Here is a 16,073-nt window from a genome sequence, read left to right as displayed (position 1 = left end):
GCTGGCTCTGGTTGGTCCCCAGGGTGATTCTTGGTGCCAGGGGCACTGGCACCTCACTGCCTGGTTAATGCAGCACAGCTGGGGCCAGAACAGCACAGCAGAACAAAGGTGGCCAAGGCAACACATTCAAGATGTCCTCTGGGGAAGCTGGGAACTGCTGAGGGCATCTCCTTTGGAAAGGGAATCATTAAATAGCTCAGGAGTGCCCTGAAAGCTCACTGTGAGAGAACACTTGTGATGAAGGGAGGAAATGGTGTATTCTGCAGCTGAAAATGGACTCTGTGGTTTTGGTAATGGGGCTGGCCTCAGTCAATGCTGCTTTTTGCTGCTTTTGAGAAGGAGCTGTGGTGTGTTGAGAAGATATTTTGGAATAATAGCTCGAAATAATTAGGGAGCTCTCTGCACTAAGTGCAAGGCAAGAGAGTAAATTTAAATGGATTAACCTGTGTAATGGTTTGCATTATGTACAATTTACTGGATGTTCCTGCCTTCAAACAATTCCAGTGTTCAGCACAGAATGTGATTTTCATGAGGCCTTGGCACAGGTGCCCAGAGCAGCTGTGACTGCCCCTGGATCCCTGCAAGTGTCCAAGGCCAGGCTTGGAGCAACCTGGGACAGTGAAAGGTGTCCCTGCCATGGCAGGGATGAGCTTTAATGTCCCTTCCAACAGAAACCATTGTGGAATTCTGTGACAGTGGTGCCTGGTGGTCACTCCTGCAGCTGAGCCTTTTAGAGCTGCTCCATGAGCTCTTCAGGGCCAGAACTGCCCTGTCCTCCAGCAAGGTTGAAATGTGCCCAGCTCTGCATCTGCTGTGCCCTTGGTGCTCATGCAAATAACCTTAATTAATCCCCTGCTGGTGATGGCCATGAGGGTAAGAACCAGTTCAGTCTCTGGGCAGGCAGGGGGTGCCCATCCATGCTTGGGAAATGTGATGAGATGATGGCTGGCTGGGACTTCAGGAGGGAAATGTGGGTGCTTCTATGGTCACAACCACTGGGAGTGTAAGCAAATGTACAGCCAGGTCTGCTCTGAGCCCTCAGAACATAAAAACAGCAGGGATGTTTTGATTCCCAGCAAATCAAAGAGTTTTAGACGTACTAAAGACAATCAGCTTAACCTTCAAAACATTTGGAACATCCAGAGAAAATCAGATGTGTGAATGGCTTCTGCTTGTTTGAGTGTGCTGCCCATGACATCAGATGATGCCAAGTCGTGGAATCTTGTAGCCACACTTGGTTGGGAGAGGAGAACAGTCTGTGGTGTTCCTCCAGGGGCTGGTGGCAATGCTTTGTGTAGTTTGTTCTAAAAAATACCCATTCTATAACAGAAAAAAACTGAAATCAGGTAATTTAAGAAGTTAAAATAAAGTTGTTATTGAAGAAGGTAAAGTGCTTTCATCTGCTGTGAGAAATAATTCTCACAAAGGATTTGAGAAAGTACTGGCACTTGGTTTCTGTGTTGGACCTTGGTGTTTGCTGTTTTCTCATGCTGGAAAAGTTTATCCTCAACTACACACCACTGCTCAAGTGACTCCACACCATTCTTTGGGCTTTCCTAAGGGGAACAGAGCAACAGCAACACAAAGAACAAACCCAGGCCCTTGAGTTAACATCACCTGTTTGCAGTTTTATCATGCATTTTCTCTGAGAAATAGAGAGTTTCATTGCACATAACCTGTTCCAATTAACACCTCAGATCTTGATCATTCCTACAAAGTGAATTTAAGCATAGCCTTTTATTGGTCTGGATTAATTGTGCTACCTTTATCACAGATAATAATATGAAAGAGATGTATATGTAGTTTGCATTTCTAGGTCAGGAGCACATCAAGTCATTAAAATATCCTCTTGTCAATTGATAGCTATGCATGTCTTTCAGCCATGTTCCTTAAAAGTAGGCTAATATGTACTTAAGAGAACTAATTGCTATCATTATGAAGAGAAACAATGGGTGTGATGAGGCTGCAGTGGTTTGTCCTGCAAGCTGAGCTCTGGATCCTGTTTCTGCCAGGCTGTTGGAGCAGGGGAAGGCTCCTGGTGCTGGGGAATTCACTGGGTGCATTACCAGGGCTGCTGGATGGGAAATGTTTCCCTGCAGATGCACTCAGTGTCTGCCTGCTCACTGATTTCAGTCTGCAAAAACAGCCTGTGCTTCTCCAATCTGTTTTTTGACAGCTTCATGATAATCTCAGGTTTTGTCTTCTGGAGTAATTGCTGGGAGATGGGAGCATTTCCATTTTTACTTTATCTTGACCTTTTCTCACAGTAGGAATCCTTTTACATCTGTGACTTCAGATAGAAGTTATGAACTGGAGGCAATTAAATTTGGGTTTTTCAACTGCTCTCAAATACCTTCCCCAAGGAAACAGTGAAAGAATAAAATATTACAGAGCAATAGTAATAAATCTATGTTATTCTGAAGCAGTGGGATATTAGTTGGTAATGCTGACTAAATCCCTTGAGGAGGAAAATGAATGTTTTGTGTTCTTATTTTAATCACACAGTTGGGATCCTAATGCAGAGTTAAGACTGGGTAATGCTTCCTGTTCCCTTCATCTCTGGTGGCAGAGCACCTAGAATGGCTTTTTTAAATTTTTAATGGAATTTGTGGCAGTCAGTTAATATAGATTTTTTTCACCTAAAATCAAGTGGGAAGGCAGGTGATGCTTTGGTCCTCCCCAGCATGAGACAGAGTTTGGTAACAGAGCTGCTGCTAAATCTGCTCTCTGCTATGACTGAATTCAGCAGATACAGGGGGCAGCTTTGGGTAAAATGTTACATTTAAACTAAATTGTGCTTAGATCTGTTTAAAGAATTTCCCTGGGAGATGTGTGAGCTTGGATGTGCTCAAGTGTGAAAGTGCTGTTGATTGTATTATCACAGAATGAGATGGGTGTTAGGGGTGATTTGCTTGGGTATTTTCTCATGTTTCATACACTGCTTTATGAAACCAGGTGAGTAGGTATGTTTTTGGGTTTTTTTTCTTGTTTCTGTGGAAAAAGATATTAATTTTCAAACCTGTTTTTCTTTTCAGCAAGTGGCTAATGCTTGTCACCTGTTCCAGATTCTGTGTGGTACTGGGCTTGGCTTTGGGAGCCTGGTGAAGCCTGCTGAGTTCAGTCATCTTCTCACAAAATCCTACAACAACTTTCCTTTGAAGAGGGCTGCATTCCAGTCCTCCTTTCACAACTTCCAACATCTGACAGGACTGTAGAAGCTGCTAGTACCAGCAGGCAAAATTGTCCTGGCACACTTAGGTGTAGCTGCCAGTGATGCATTTCCTTATCTGAGAGTTTTCTTATCAGAAAGGAGAAGTTGTAGCCAAGCTGGGCTGAAGCTGCCCCGGGCAGGGTTCCTTGGGGCTGTGTGTGGTTTATGTCATCCCTGTCCTGCTGTCTTTGTGCTTGGGGAACTCTGCTCCAAGCTTGCCTGTGGGCTTGGAGTTCCAGGGCTGGTTCCTGCAGAGGATGAGGGTCCTGCTGGTGATCCCCATGGAGGAGGAGGAGGGTCAGGATGGTGATCCCCATGGAGGAGGAGGAGGGTCAGGATGGTGATCCCCATGGAGGAGGAGGGTCAGGATGGTGATCCCTGGAGGGGCTGAGGGTCCTGCTGGTGATCTACAAATCAGGAGGATCACTCTGGTGATGCTGTTGAAGGAGGAGGGTGGTTCTGGTGATCCTTGCAGAGGAGGAGAGCTGTTCTGGGGCTCCTCATGGAGCAGAAGAGTTGTTCTGGGGATCCCTGCAGAGGAAGACAGTTATTCTGGGGATGCTAATGGAATGGTTTTGGGGATCCCTCCAGAGGAGGACAGTTGTTTTGGGGATGCTCATGGAGCAGGAGGGTGGTTGTGATGCTGTTGGTAGAAGTTTGGGCACATGCTCCATGTTACTGGTAGTAAGGATGATGTGTCTGAACGCTGTGATTCACCTGCCGTGGTAGGCTCGATGCGACCCAAGGCCACGGTTCCCCTGTGATGAGGTGGCTCCTGTCCTGTCCTGATGTGACACTGGCTCCCGTCCTGTCCCCGCTGTGACACCGGCTCCTGTCCCAGTGTGACACTGCCTGTCCCAGTGTGACACGGGCTCCTGTCCTGTCCTGGTGTGACAGGGGCTCCTGTCCTGTCCCAGTGTGACACTGCCTGTCCCAGTGTGACATGGGCTCCTGTCCCCGCTGTCCACCCCCGGCACTGTCAGCGCTGGGCTCCCGCCGCCATGGCCGCAGCCGCGCGCTGGGGCCCCCTGCCGGGCACAGGTGTCAGTGCACTTTGTTACGAAATGATGTCACGGGCTTCGGTCCATGACGCAGGCGTGACGTCAGCCCCGACCCAGCCAATCAGCGCGGGGAAGGTTGGGATGGTGACGTCAACTGCCCTAGCAACAGTCGTCGCGGAGCCGCCCAATCAGAAAATAGCTGTGGGCGGCCGTGAGCCAATGGGAGGCGGCGGAGGAGGACGGCGGCAGGAGGCAGGTCCCCTCGGGCTCCCTCCGATAAGATGGCGGCGGCGCTGGCGATGGCGGCGGCCGTGGCTTTGTCTGTGCTTAGCGCCTGAAGCGCGGCCCCGGCCCGGGCGGCCGCTCCGCTCCGAGCAGCGGCGGCGGAGTCATGACCGCAGAGCCCGTGAGGTACGGCGGGGCCGGGCGGCTCCGCGGCGGCCGCGCGGGGTGGGGCGGGGCCGGGCCCGCGCGGCGTAGCCCTGGCGGGACGGGCGGGAGGCGGGATGGCGGCGGGCGGGCAGCGCCGCGCTCGGCCTGGGCGGCGGGGCCGGGCCCGGCGCGGAGGGCGGGAGGGACCGCGCCGTGCGGCGGGAAGGCCCCGGGGGCGGCCCCCGCCCCACGTGCGAGCGCGGCGGGAGCTGCGCCGGGCCCCCGCCCGCGCCTCACTCCCGGCGCAGGCAGCGGCCGCCGCCGCGGGGCCGCTCCGTCCGCCCACCCGGCCGGCCGGCCGCGGGGCTGCAGCAACCGACAGGCGCCCGGGAAGCCGGGCTGGGAGAGAGGCGCCATGTTAAAGTGTTAATAAATAGTTGTCTTTGTGCGCTTTCGGTTTTGTGCGGATGCCCGGCGCTCCGAGCCCCGCCGTCCATCACCCCCGACACCGCGTGCCCGGGGCGCTGCGCCGGCCATGAGGGGCTCACGCTCGGCCCTCACGCTCGGCCCTCACACTCCTGCAAACCCTGATAGGGAAACACCGCTGTGCCTGCCTCCTGTGCTCGGCACCCTGGCTTTACTGCTGAGCCTTGCGGAAAGTTTTTGCTGGGGTCATTTATGTGTATCCTCACCTCCCGCCTTATTTTGAGTAGTTCATAACAACTGTGTCATTTTTGATCAAAGTTGAAGGGATAGTGGTTTTTCTCCTCTTTTGCATTGCTTGTTTTTGAAGCTTCAACACTTCCAATTAGGAATGTAGAAGAAAGAGTTTTCTGATGATTATCATCGCTGTTGGTGTTGATCACGTGCTGATGTAGGTCATGAGCGTTGCAAATACACATTATTTGGTGCATGACTTCCCAGCAGTTAGCAGTTTCTTCTGCATGTATTTTTTCCTTATTTTGTAAGACAGAGATGGTCCATCTCTCATCCTTTCTCCTCACTCCCACTTTCTCCCCTCTGTGTTCTTGAAGTGCTTTGGCAGTTTAAACAACTTCTTTTGTTGGACTGTTTATTTTGTTGTGTACACTGATGTGCTAATTAAGGAGCTTTCTCCTTTTTCTTTTCCAGCTCTTGAAATCAAGTGTGGAGTTTTATTTTTGTAGAACAAAAGGATCTGAGTTACTAGTATTTATGATCTGGTTTGCAGTCACCATTAGTATTTTATATTCTGAGAAATGGTCTTCCATTTGGACCACTTTGCTTTTTATTTTATTGTGATTGTCATATTTTGTTCTCTGTTGTCCATAATCTTGTTTGGTTTCTTTTGAACTGCTGGTCTGTAATATATAAGGTTTGTATATTTTTTCCTTTCCATGTTCCTATGTTGTTATTAGTGCCACAATTAGTGTTACTAGCAAGGGGCTGCTCTGGAGGAAGAGAACACAGAAGCTCATACATTTTCTATGTATTTCTTAGGTTACCTGCAGAGAGGATGGGATTATTTCAGATTATTGGTGATTTTGCAGATCCAAAAGCACGGACAGAACAGATCTGAGATTGTGTACAGTCTTTGGGTGGGATCTGCCCACAGAGCAAGCAGCCCTGTGACAAAATGCTTTTAAGTAGATGGGCATAACAATTTTTTGATGCTCCAAACTTTCCTTCTGTTCATGAGCTCAGTTCTCATTCAGTTTAAATGTTTGTTACAATTCCCATCCCATGTAGAGCTCATCTGGAGCAGTTTGTACTCACCAGATCTGTGCCAGGAGCTGGGCATGGCCCTGCAGTGTCACACATGGCCCTGGCGATTGCATGGCCTTTGCCTTGTTGTCCAGTCCAGTTCTTCCTAAAACTGGAGGTGGACAGAAGGAAATGAAGAAGAAAAGCACACCCTGTCTTCCTCTTTTGTTCCCATTTGCCACTGAGACACACACTGCCTGAGTTTGTGTCACTTCACCCTCTGCTCTCTGCAGTTTGTCCCTGTCACAGGTGTGCAGAAATAAAGGAAATAATGGGGGGATTGCTCTTACAATTCTTGGGAAGAGCAAAAAACTTTAATTGGATGGAAAATTTATTCCCAGCACTTGTGGAACATTGACTTAGAGTGTTTCAGAGGAAAACCATCAATCCATACTAGTCTGCTCCCAGAGAAGTTTTAAACTTTTGTTACAAGAGTATTTTTATTCAATATTAAGATTCTGGGAGTCTCCCATGTTCTGAATGAGAAATTTAGAATGATGAAAACTGGAGTAACCTCCTAAGAAACTTTTAAAAAGTGCTGCCTCTGTAAATATTTATAAAGATGCCTCAATAACTTTTTTGCCCCCTAAACTTCTTTTTTTCCCCTCATTCTTGCCTTTTCAAGGGGAGGAATTTTTGTCATAGTGACCCAAACTGTTGCTGCCAGTTCATACATTGCACAACATAAGCACAGCTATAGGAAAAGAAAACAAGTTTGGAATTTTCCTCACTATCTGGTAGTCAATGAATATAGTTTGTTTGTTTTTTTTAAAGTTGGCAAAATAGGCTTAGTTCTCGGGGTTTTTTCTGTTCAGACTTTTCATCTCATGTTGTGATATTGGTCACTTGGTTTTTAAGTTTTTTATTAAATTGTCTGCATTTTTGAATCAGCTGAATGTCTTTGTTCTGAGTGATATTGCAGGGTTGTTTGAGCTGTGTTACTTGATGCCACAATGATATAATTGGAAGTAAGTCAACACCAATCTTCTGTATTCCCTGAAGGGACAGTGAAAGTTCTCTGTCTTCCACGCTGTTCTGGAATGGGCATGGGCAGATTCTTCAGCTCTTCCTGAAGAAGAGCAAAACTGTGTCATCCTCAGTGCCAGCTGTGCCCCAGAACCAGTGTCTGCAGCACTTAAATGAAATGAAATTACTGCAGACACTTTGTTATTTCTGGTTCTGTTCAATACTGTCTGTTAGGGCTTTTGCAATTTTTTTATCAGGGTCTTTATAGGGCTTAACTGAAGATATCCTAATTTTCTAGAAAACAATTTGGTGCATCAGAGAGGTGTGTAACACAAATTCTGCAGCAGGGTGACCTTAACATTGTGGGGATTTGGAATTCTCAGTTTTCTGTTCTAGATTAACTCCTTGTACCCTCTGCTTGAAGGGTGGAAAAGAGACTGCTTTTCATGTGCCTATACCTCACCAAAAGAAAATATCAAAGTAATGCTAAAATGTGCTGTGTCCATCATAAAACCAAATGCCTGCAGCTTGTGACCAAGTACATTTTAAACTGGATTACCAGAAGGGTCTTTTCTGAAGGGAAAGCCCAAGGATAGTGCTGAGCCTCATGAAATCCCATTTTTATTGCTGGAGCTCAGCTCGTGCCTGCAGGTGATCTGGAGGCATGAAAGAGTTCATGGGTGGGTCAGTGGCAGGTTGTTCCTTGGTGTGGCAGCAGCAGAAAGAAGAAATGGTAGAAATTCAGTGGTAAATATAATGGAAGGGTTTATGTTGCCTTTAAAAGAGGTGAAGTGTCCTGATTTATTTACTAAAGGAGAAGCATAAAGCTTTCAGTCTGTGATGAAATGTAGTCACTCAGGGTGGGTGATGGGTTGATTTGTGTTGGGTTTTTTTTCCTTAAAAAAGGAGTGAAACCTTGAAAAAATCAAGAACTTGATGACACAGGTTGCTGACCAGTGTCAGCTGCAGTGCCATTGAAGCAGTTCGTGTGCAAGCCCAAAAGCTGCACAGTTGTAGAAATTTCTGTCTGAGTGGGTCCAACTGTAGGTTTTAATAGGTTCAGCCTAGAGCTTTGTTGGGCAAATGCATCTGTCATGTAAAGCAAGACTGAAAAATAGGCAATAAATTTGAGACTGAGGTGACTTTTGTCTTGTAAAATGAAAACCTGTGCTTGGGATGAGCTACAGCCCTCAGAGCTGTGGCAGCTGTGATTGGGACTATGTGGGAGAACTGAAGGGCCAGGCTTTGATTCTCAGCAGAGTTGGTACTGAAGGAAGTTTTGTGGAGAACCTGTGATCAGCTCCAGGGAGCAAAAGGCAAATGAAGCAAAAGGTGTTTTTGGAGTTAGGGGTGCCTGATGCTCTTGGTCATGGGGCCTTCCCCTTTCCCTTCCCCTTTCCCTTCCCCTTTCCCTTCCCCTTCCCTTCCCGGAACCTTCCCTTCCCCTTCCCCTTTCCCTTTCCCTTCCCGAACCTTCCCTTCCCTTCCCGGAACCTTCCCCTTCCCCTTCCCCTTCCCCTTCCCCTCCCTTCCCTTCCCCATTTTAAATCCACCTTGGTTTGTGTGTTGTATGTGCCAGACTAAGCTTCCTTTCCCGAATCAGCAGAGTAAGGTGTGTGCACTTCACATGATTTTTGTCTCACAAAGGTGAAAATGTTGTGTTTAGGTTTCAAGTGGCAGCTCCAGTCTTTCTCAGCTTGCAGGGTGTTTCACCATTGAAGTTACACTTCAGTGTGGCATTGAAACCAACCTAACAATGAGATTGTTTGTCTTACTTTCACCTTGATGATGTTGCTTGTTTGGGTTTTTTGAAGATCTCATTAAAGAAAAGGTTAAAAACAAAGTTTTTGTTTTCACTTTTTAGTGAATGAAGTGTGATAACTCACAGCATGTGAACAGAAAGAAATTGTGTAATTTTCCTTGAACAGAATAAAGGGTCTCTTAGTGACTTTGAACTGTTGCTTTCTCATTCCCCTTGTGTGTCTGGAGGAAGATAATTCTGTTTATTTGTCTGAACCTGTTATGCTGTATTTCAGCTCCAAAATTACTGCACCCACATCATTTGAGTGTCTTCAACTGCACCACTATCACTTGATTAAGCCTCTGTGGATTAAAAGTCAGTTCTAAACAAAGTTAAAAAGTGAGTGTGTGTTAACAAAGTGTTGGGTACAGAATCTCTGATGAAGTGCTGGATGCCTCCACCTCTGTCCAGTCAGAGCTTTGGTGTTCAGGTGTTTTCTGATGTGTCTGATGCAGTCAGTTCAGTGTGGTAAATTCCTCCTTACACAAGGGGAGTGCTTTGCTGTGATCATGGTCAAACCCAGGCAGCTCAGCCAGCAGGGTTGTGGGGTCCCTTGGAGCCTGGCTGGGCACTGTCCTGGTGTCCTCCTGTTCCTGAGGCATCTCCAGAGGTGTGGAGTGCAGGAGGGAGGAGAGCCTTGGGTGTGGTGGCACCAGGTGTGTGCAGGGTGGGAGGGTTCGTGTCCTTGGGCAGCACAGCTGCCAACACAGCCAGCTTGTGAGAGTCCTGAGTGTGAAACCTCACCTGGTGTGGCAGAATTGGTGTGGCAGTGTAAGTAAGGTCCAAAATATGAATCTGATCCAGGACTTACAGTGTCATGTTGCTTTTACCTGCAGAAAACCATTTTGAGTTAAACAGCAAACACTGGGATGAAGTGCTGTGTTTTCCCACCATTATAAAATAATATTTTACTTGTCCAAGTAATATAATGGTAGGCTGATTTTATTTTCTGGTTTTATATTTTTTCTGACAGAAGTAGTTTCTTAGGACATGGCAGGTATGGTGTGTTCACTCCATTTTTTAAATTGGGATAAGAAAATAAAACAACTCCTGCTGGACATTTTTCCCTCTTTCACTCTTTTTTACAACTTTAAACCATTTCATTTATGTATGTTCAGCCACAATATTGGCATATTTTATGTGAAACAACAATGTAGGCTCTACCTTTGTAACTGAGCTCTTTGAATTGGGCTAATTCTATCTCTTTTCCTTCTCATCAGGAAAAACTTTTATGAAGATTTGCAGGTGACAGAATTATATCAAGGCTTAGGAATAGTCTCTCTTCCCACCATCCTAAATAAAATACTGAGAGTTTTGCTGTGGGTTGTTGGATTTCTGCTATTCACACAGGGATACAGGCTGAGGCAGAGGATGGAAGTCTGCAGACCAGCAATTTAAAAGTACATCTGGTTTTATTTTTCTTTAATTATTTTTCCTAAGGATAGTTTAATTTTGGCTGCTTAATAGTTGTTCTGCAGTGTTTCATTTTCAAAAGTGAAAAATGGCCGAGACTTTATCTGAAGCAACTGTAAACATGAATTGAAAAAACTTGTGCCTTGAACTATGTGAAAAGTTTAAACATAGAAAAATCTTAGACAAGTGTTGAGTTTAAGGAAGACATATGGTTAAAAAAAGCATCTTTGTCAACATTGGGATAGATAAAAGCTGGAAAGGACTCCTGTGCCACTTTCAGGAGCCACTGAGATGCACATGAGGGACACTTGTTTAGAGTGTTAGTTGGTAGGTGTTTGTTTAAAGAAAATGCAGCTTTCAAATTACTGTTCCAAATGTTGACAAGAGCTGGGACATTCCCCACTTCCACTTTTAACGTGTCTTAAGAAAGCAAACAGAAAGTGAGTGCAGGAATGAGGATTTCAGTGCAGTTTCATGGTTTGCTGCTGAGGTGGTCAGTGCTGCTCTCTGGTTATGAATTTCATCACCTCACCTGCCTTCAGAAGAAATGTGATCATGTGAATGTGTGGCAGGTTGGATCCAAATGCAAAGTGTTTGTTAATATTTTATTTGTCCTGGGTGATGTGCTTTGCTTTGGGGAAGGGCAGTCAGCAGCTGGCACAGGGGTGAGGTCGTGGTGGGTTCCCTCTGTGTCACTGCCCCTCCTCAGCTGGGCAGGGCAGGGAGGGGACAGTGAAAAGTTCAGGTTGAGATGAGGACAGGGACATCACCCAGCAAGTGCCATCATGGGCAAAACAGGCTCTGCTTGGGGAAATCAGCTGAATTTATTGCCAATCAAATCAGAGTACAGTAATGAGAAATAAAACCCAGTGTTAAAATGCCTTCTCCCCATCCCTTCCTTTCTCCCAGGTTCAACTTTACTTCATTCTGTGCCTCCTCCTGGTGAGCAGTGAGGAGTGGGGTCCCTCCCATGGGAGATGGTTCTCCATGGACTTCTCCCATGTGGGTCCTTCCCATGGGCTGCAGCCCTTCCCGAGCTGCTGCAGCGTGGTCCTTTTCCATCCCAGGGGGCTCAGGAAGGGGCTGCTCCAGCAGAGAGTTCCTGTGGGCTCACAGCCTCCTCTGGGCATCACTGAGCACCTCTGGGGTCCTTCTGGTGCCTCGGGAGGCTCCTGGAGCAGAGTTAAAGGATTGAAGTAGGGATTTATTAAAAGGCCTTCACAGGATTCACCTTGGGCAGCACAAGAGCCCAGCCAGGGCTGCACCCAAGCTGGATGAGGGCCATGAGTTCTCACACTTAATAATTTTGGTCCATTTCCATTTTGGGGTTAATTGTACAATTCCAGCTCCAGGTGATGCAGTCCCATCCTCCCAGTTTGCTCTCCTCAATTCTCTGTTGTTTGCACTTTCTGGGCCTGAAGCTGCAGTGTGTCCTTGGTTCTGGGGCTGGAGAAGGATTGTTTTGTCTGACTGAGCTGTGAGGAGAACTTGCTGACACTTTATATGAAGTTCAGAGTTACATACTAATGCAGTACAGAATCTGGGAAATATGAAAGCTAAAATGTAAGGCTGCAGGTGGATCTCTGCTCTCCTGTGGGCCCTCATGGGCTGCAGCTGGGTCTCTGCTCTGACCCTGATGTTCCCTCTCCCCTGGCCTCAGTGTCTGCAGGGCTGTTGCTGGCACACACTGGCTCCTCTCTCCCTTTTCTGGGAAGGTTTTTCCCTTCCCAAATGCACAATCCCAGAGGCACTGTGGGCACTGCTGATGGCTCGGCCCTGGCCAGCAGTGTGTCCCTCTTGGAGCAGGCTGGTGTTGGCTCAGCTGGACATGGGGGAAGCTTTTGGCATCTCTGCCCTCAAGTTTGTCACCCTTGGAGCCCTCCCCTACCAAACCTGGCCACACAGACCTGTGCAGGTGAGGACATCCAGGGAGCAGCACTCAGCAGCCAGCTTGGAATGCAGCATGTTATGTCTAGATTATGACACAACCTGTCTGGCTCTTTATTTATTCCAATTATTTATGGACTCATTTATAGGTAATTTGCCTACTCTGGATATTTTGTTACCCTGAAAGGGCCAGGCATTTTTTGTTTGCTTTAAGAGCACTTGCTGTGAATGTAGGTGAGGAATGGTGCAGTCCAAGGTAGCTCCCAAGGTCACAAATCAGGTTCATGGCCAAACCAATAATAGCAGGGCACCTTCCCTTTCAGTGCTGTTTTAATTAGGCTGAACAGTGTTGAAATAGCTCTACAATGGTGGGGAAGCCATTTGCTTAGAAAACTCAAGTATGAAAACACTAATAAATAAAATACTGTGGAGCCTGTCAGTGCAGAGGAGCCTGTTTGCCTCAGTAGTGCTTCAGAGATGGTTTCACATTTTTAGGCTCCTGTGTTTATTAAAACCACGCATTTATAGGTTGGGATCAGTTTAATAGTGACTGGGTCTCTACTGCAAAGAATAAGCATTTTCCAGTAGAAGCCTTAAGCAAAAATAATAATTATTTCTCAAATATAAATGAATTACATAAAATCACTTTTGTACAAAACCAGATGAAGTGTTGCCCTAAATTAATATTTTGTAAGTGTAACACCTTTACTTAGATTTGACCTGGTGTTCCTATTCCTTATTCCTGGTACAAAATGATGAATAATCAAGAGAAAAAGCTAGTTGAGAAGACTTTTTACTTTTAGTTTGTATATCATCTTTTCTCATTGGTTGTCAGCAAGAACACTTTGCTCTGAAAATGATAATTTGCTGTTAGTTATGATAAGAGTTAATGAATGGTAGAAGATAATGTTCCAAGTATTAGTCACAGACACATGCATACTATTCTGAATTCATTCTCTATTGACAGTAGTAACACTGAACTCATCTCTAGCTCCCATTTTCTTTCTAAAATGCTGTTACCAAAACAAGTTATTTATAAACTAAATGAGCAGAATTCCACATGTGTGGCTTTATTTTGTTGTTGTTTTTACTACCAAAAATGTATTTTCTTGTGGCCTTTCTAAATGTGCTTTATTTCTTCAGACCATCTGGAATGGATATAAAATCTCTTTATATGCTTTTACTATCAAATAATTCTGAACAACTCTAATTTTTTTTTTCACTTAATGTGAGTAAATTGTCATTAAATCTCCTTTCTAAAGGAGAGCATGCAAGCTGTTGAGACTGCAGTGTACCATTATCATCTTGTGTAATGTTTTCCAAGTGTGCCTTCCATCCATGAGAAAAAGAGAAGCCTAAGATTAGGGAGCTGGCAGTTGTATAGCAGCATGAGTCCAGTAATTAGAGGGAAAGACTTTTGGACAGATTGAGAGAAAAATTTTAAGGTACTCTAGAGAGTTCAAGAGCTTTGTTCTGCTCTTTCAGGCTTGCTCCAGTGATTGATGGTGCATGTGCAGTCTCCAAAGAAAAGTGCCCTTCACTCATGCAGAAAATCTTTTCATTGCAAAGTGCTATTTTGTTTTATTTTGAGTACCTCAGGTGATTTAAAGAAATAGCAGATGATTTTTTTTAAATGGATGGTTTATGCTGTTTTATGTGGTTATTTTCACTGGTTGGAACAGTCACTGGCACTGATGTGAGGATGTTCACTCACAGCTCAGGAGAGCACTCAGCTGCACGTCCTCCTGATAAAATGAGATTTTTTTTTTTTAGCAATAACAAATTGAAAGTCAGAAGTTAATAAATTGGTGTGTTCAGAGGAACAGTAGTGATGGCAAAGGTGACTGCTCAGGTTGAGTATTCACAAGTTCTTATGACCAATAAAACAGGCACAGAAAATGTAATTTCTTCTTGCTATTAGAATATTATTTTGAAATTAATGGGGAAATAAACAGTGGGAAGGGTGGGAAGCCTTCATCCTTCATCTGGGCTCACTTCTGCTGGGGATAGGGCAGGCCAGGAGTGGGAAAAGCATCTGGAGCAGCAGATAAGGAAAGGATGATGAGTCAGGACAGATCAGCTGCAGATTCCGGAGGGCTGATAAGGAGGGCAGGGAGCAAACAGCTCCCTGGCACCTTCTGAGCAGGGCCTGAGCACCCTTGGCCTCAGTCAGGGAGCTGGAAAAGCCTTTCCTGGGAAATTGTTGGAGTTTGGGAGAAATAAACCGTGTGAAATGCCAGGGGTGACACGGGGGTTATGAGTGGAACAGCTTCTTAAGGCAGGCCTGGCATGGAGATGTTGCTTTTTGCTGTAGTCACTAAATGTACTCAGAATTGTTCCTGGGGTCTAAAAGTGTCTAGTGAAACTTGCCAGGGGATTCTTGTTTATGAATTAATCATCAGCACTCTACCAAACAGATCAAGGAATGATCTGGTCCTGCATGGTTGGTTGTTGACAAAATGAACACCATTGTGTGCGTGTATGTAGATGGTAGATTTAATAAAAGGTTTGCATGAGCAAACTTTCATATCCAGTGGACCTGTCATGTTCACTGTCATATTCAGTGGACCTGTTTGTGGCTAAGTTTGCAGGTGAAACTCTTCTGTGAGTTCTAGTTGGGTTTATATCCCAAAGGTGATGTGTTTGTTAATAATAATTTTATTATTCTTACCTGTCTGGTTTCTGACAAGTCGAATATTAATTTTTCGCTGTCTTCATGTCATAGCAGCATTATCACTCAGACTTTCTTGAATTTTGTCAATAATTGTATTGAATATAATTGTATATAAACAGCAAAAATTTCTTAAAATAGACTTTTTGTGCATTTTTGTCAATAAGGCTACACCTACTATTTCACTCAGTATTTAGAAAAATTCCATGTTTTTTATTTGCTCTGATATACAGAAACAAATGTTTACATCTCTTGTGGATGTGTATTCATTGAGATTACACATAAGCTTTCAAGCCTGATAAATTGGAGTGAGATGTGTAGGTAACTCTGAGTATTACTTGTATTTTAACAGTGAAAGCAAGTTGAATACTTTGGTACAGAAACTCCATGACTTCTTGGCTCACTCATCAGAAGAATCTGAGGACACAAACTCTCCTCCAGCATTATCTAAAAACAAAAGTATAGGTAAAAAGACATTTTATGTTCATTTTCAGTGTATATGTGATCCTAAAGTCAAATAACTTGATGTTGTTATTTCACTATGTCACACTTCACTGGGGTAATTACACCAAGTCTTAATGCGATTTAAGTGGTGCTAGCTTGATAAATGCACAATAGGCCTTTGATATAATATTTATTTCAGTTCTGAATCTTTCTAAAGGTGAAAAAATCTCATCTCCTGGTAGTTTTCCTTCTCTGAAACATGAGATATCAGACACAGGTATTTGCTGTGCTAGGAGTTCCCTGTTCAGTGTTCCTGAATTTATAAATGCAGTGTCTTGGTTTTTCTGCTGTAGTAATGCTTTTGCAGTCATGGTAGGTGTGGGAGAAGTTCTGGAGATTATGTTTTCACAGTAATTTAAAAAAGACTTTTTACATATAATCTAGAGACATTTGAAAAGAAAATAATACTTTTAAAAAAACTAGAGTCCTACACTAGGTCAAAAATGGAAATTTTTACTTCTAAGTTAGAAATAGGTAACAAAGTTTAAACACCTCCATGACACT

At 44.9% G+C, this 16,073-nt stretch overlaps 1 protein-coding gene across 2 annotated transcripts in view; it reads left to right on the top strand.

Annotated features, from left to right (window-relative positions):
* The first annotated feature begins 4,455 nt into the window (after positions 1–4,455).
* ATRX (ATRX chromatin remodeler) overlaps positions 4,456–16,073 on the top strand; it is a 67,923-nt gene continuing 56,305 nt past the window's right edge. For both annotated transcript variants that reach the window (XM_054289933.1, XM_054289932.1), the window contains exons 1-2: positions 4,456–4,623; positions 15,418–15,530. In XM_054289933.1, coding sequence (XP_054145908.1) covers positions 4,604–4,623; positions 15,418–15,530 — 133 coding nt within the window. In that variant the 5' untranslated portion in view covers positions 4,456–4,603. The remainder of the gene's footprint in view (positions 4,624–15,417; positions 15,531–16,073) is intronic.

The sequence above is a fragment of the Melozone crissalis genome, unplaced genomic scaffold, assembly GCF_028551555.1.
Source record: "Melozone crissalis strain CALT ecotype California unplaced genomic scaffold, PUWL_Pcris_2 ptg000068l_1, whole genome shotgun sequence".
Taxonomy (NCBI): Eukaryota; Metazoa; Chordata; class Aves; order Passeriformes; family Passerellidae; genus Melozone; species Melozone crissalis.
This window is presented reverse-complemented; position numbering and strand designations above follow the sequence as displayed.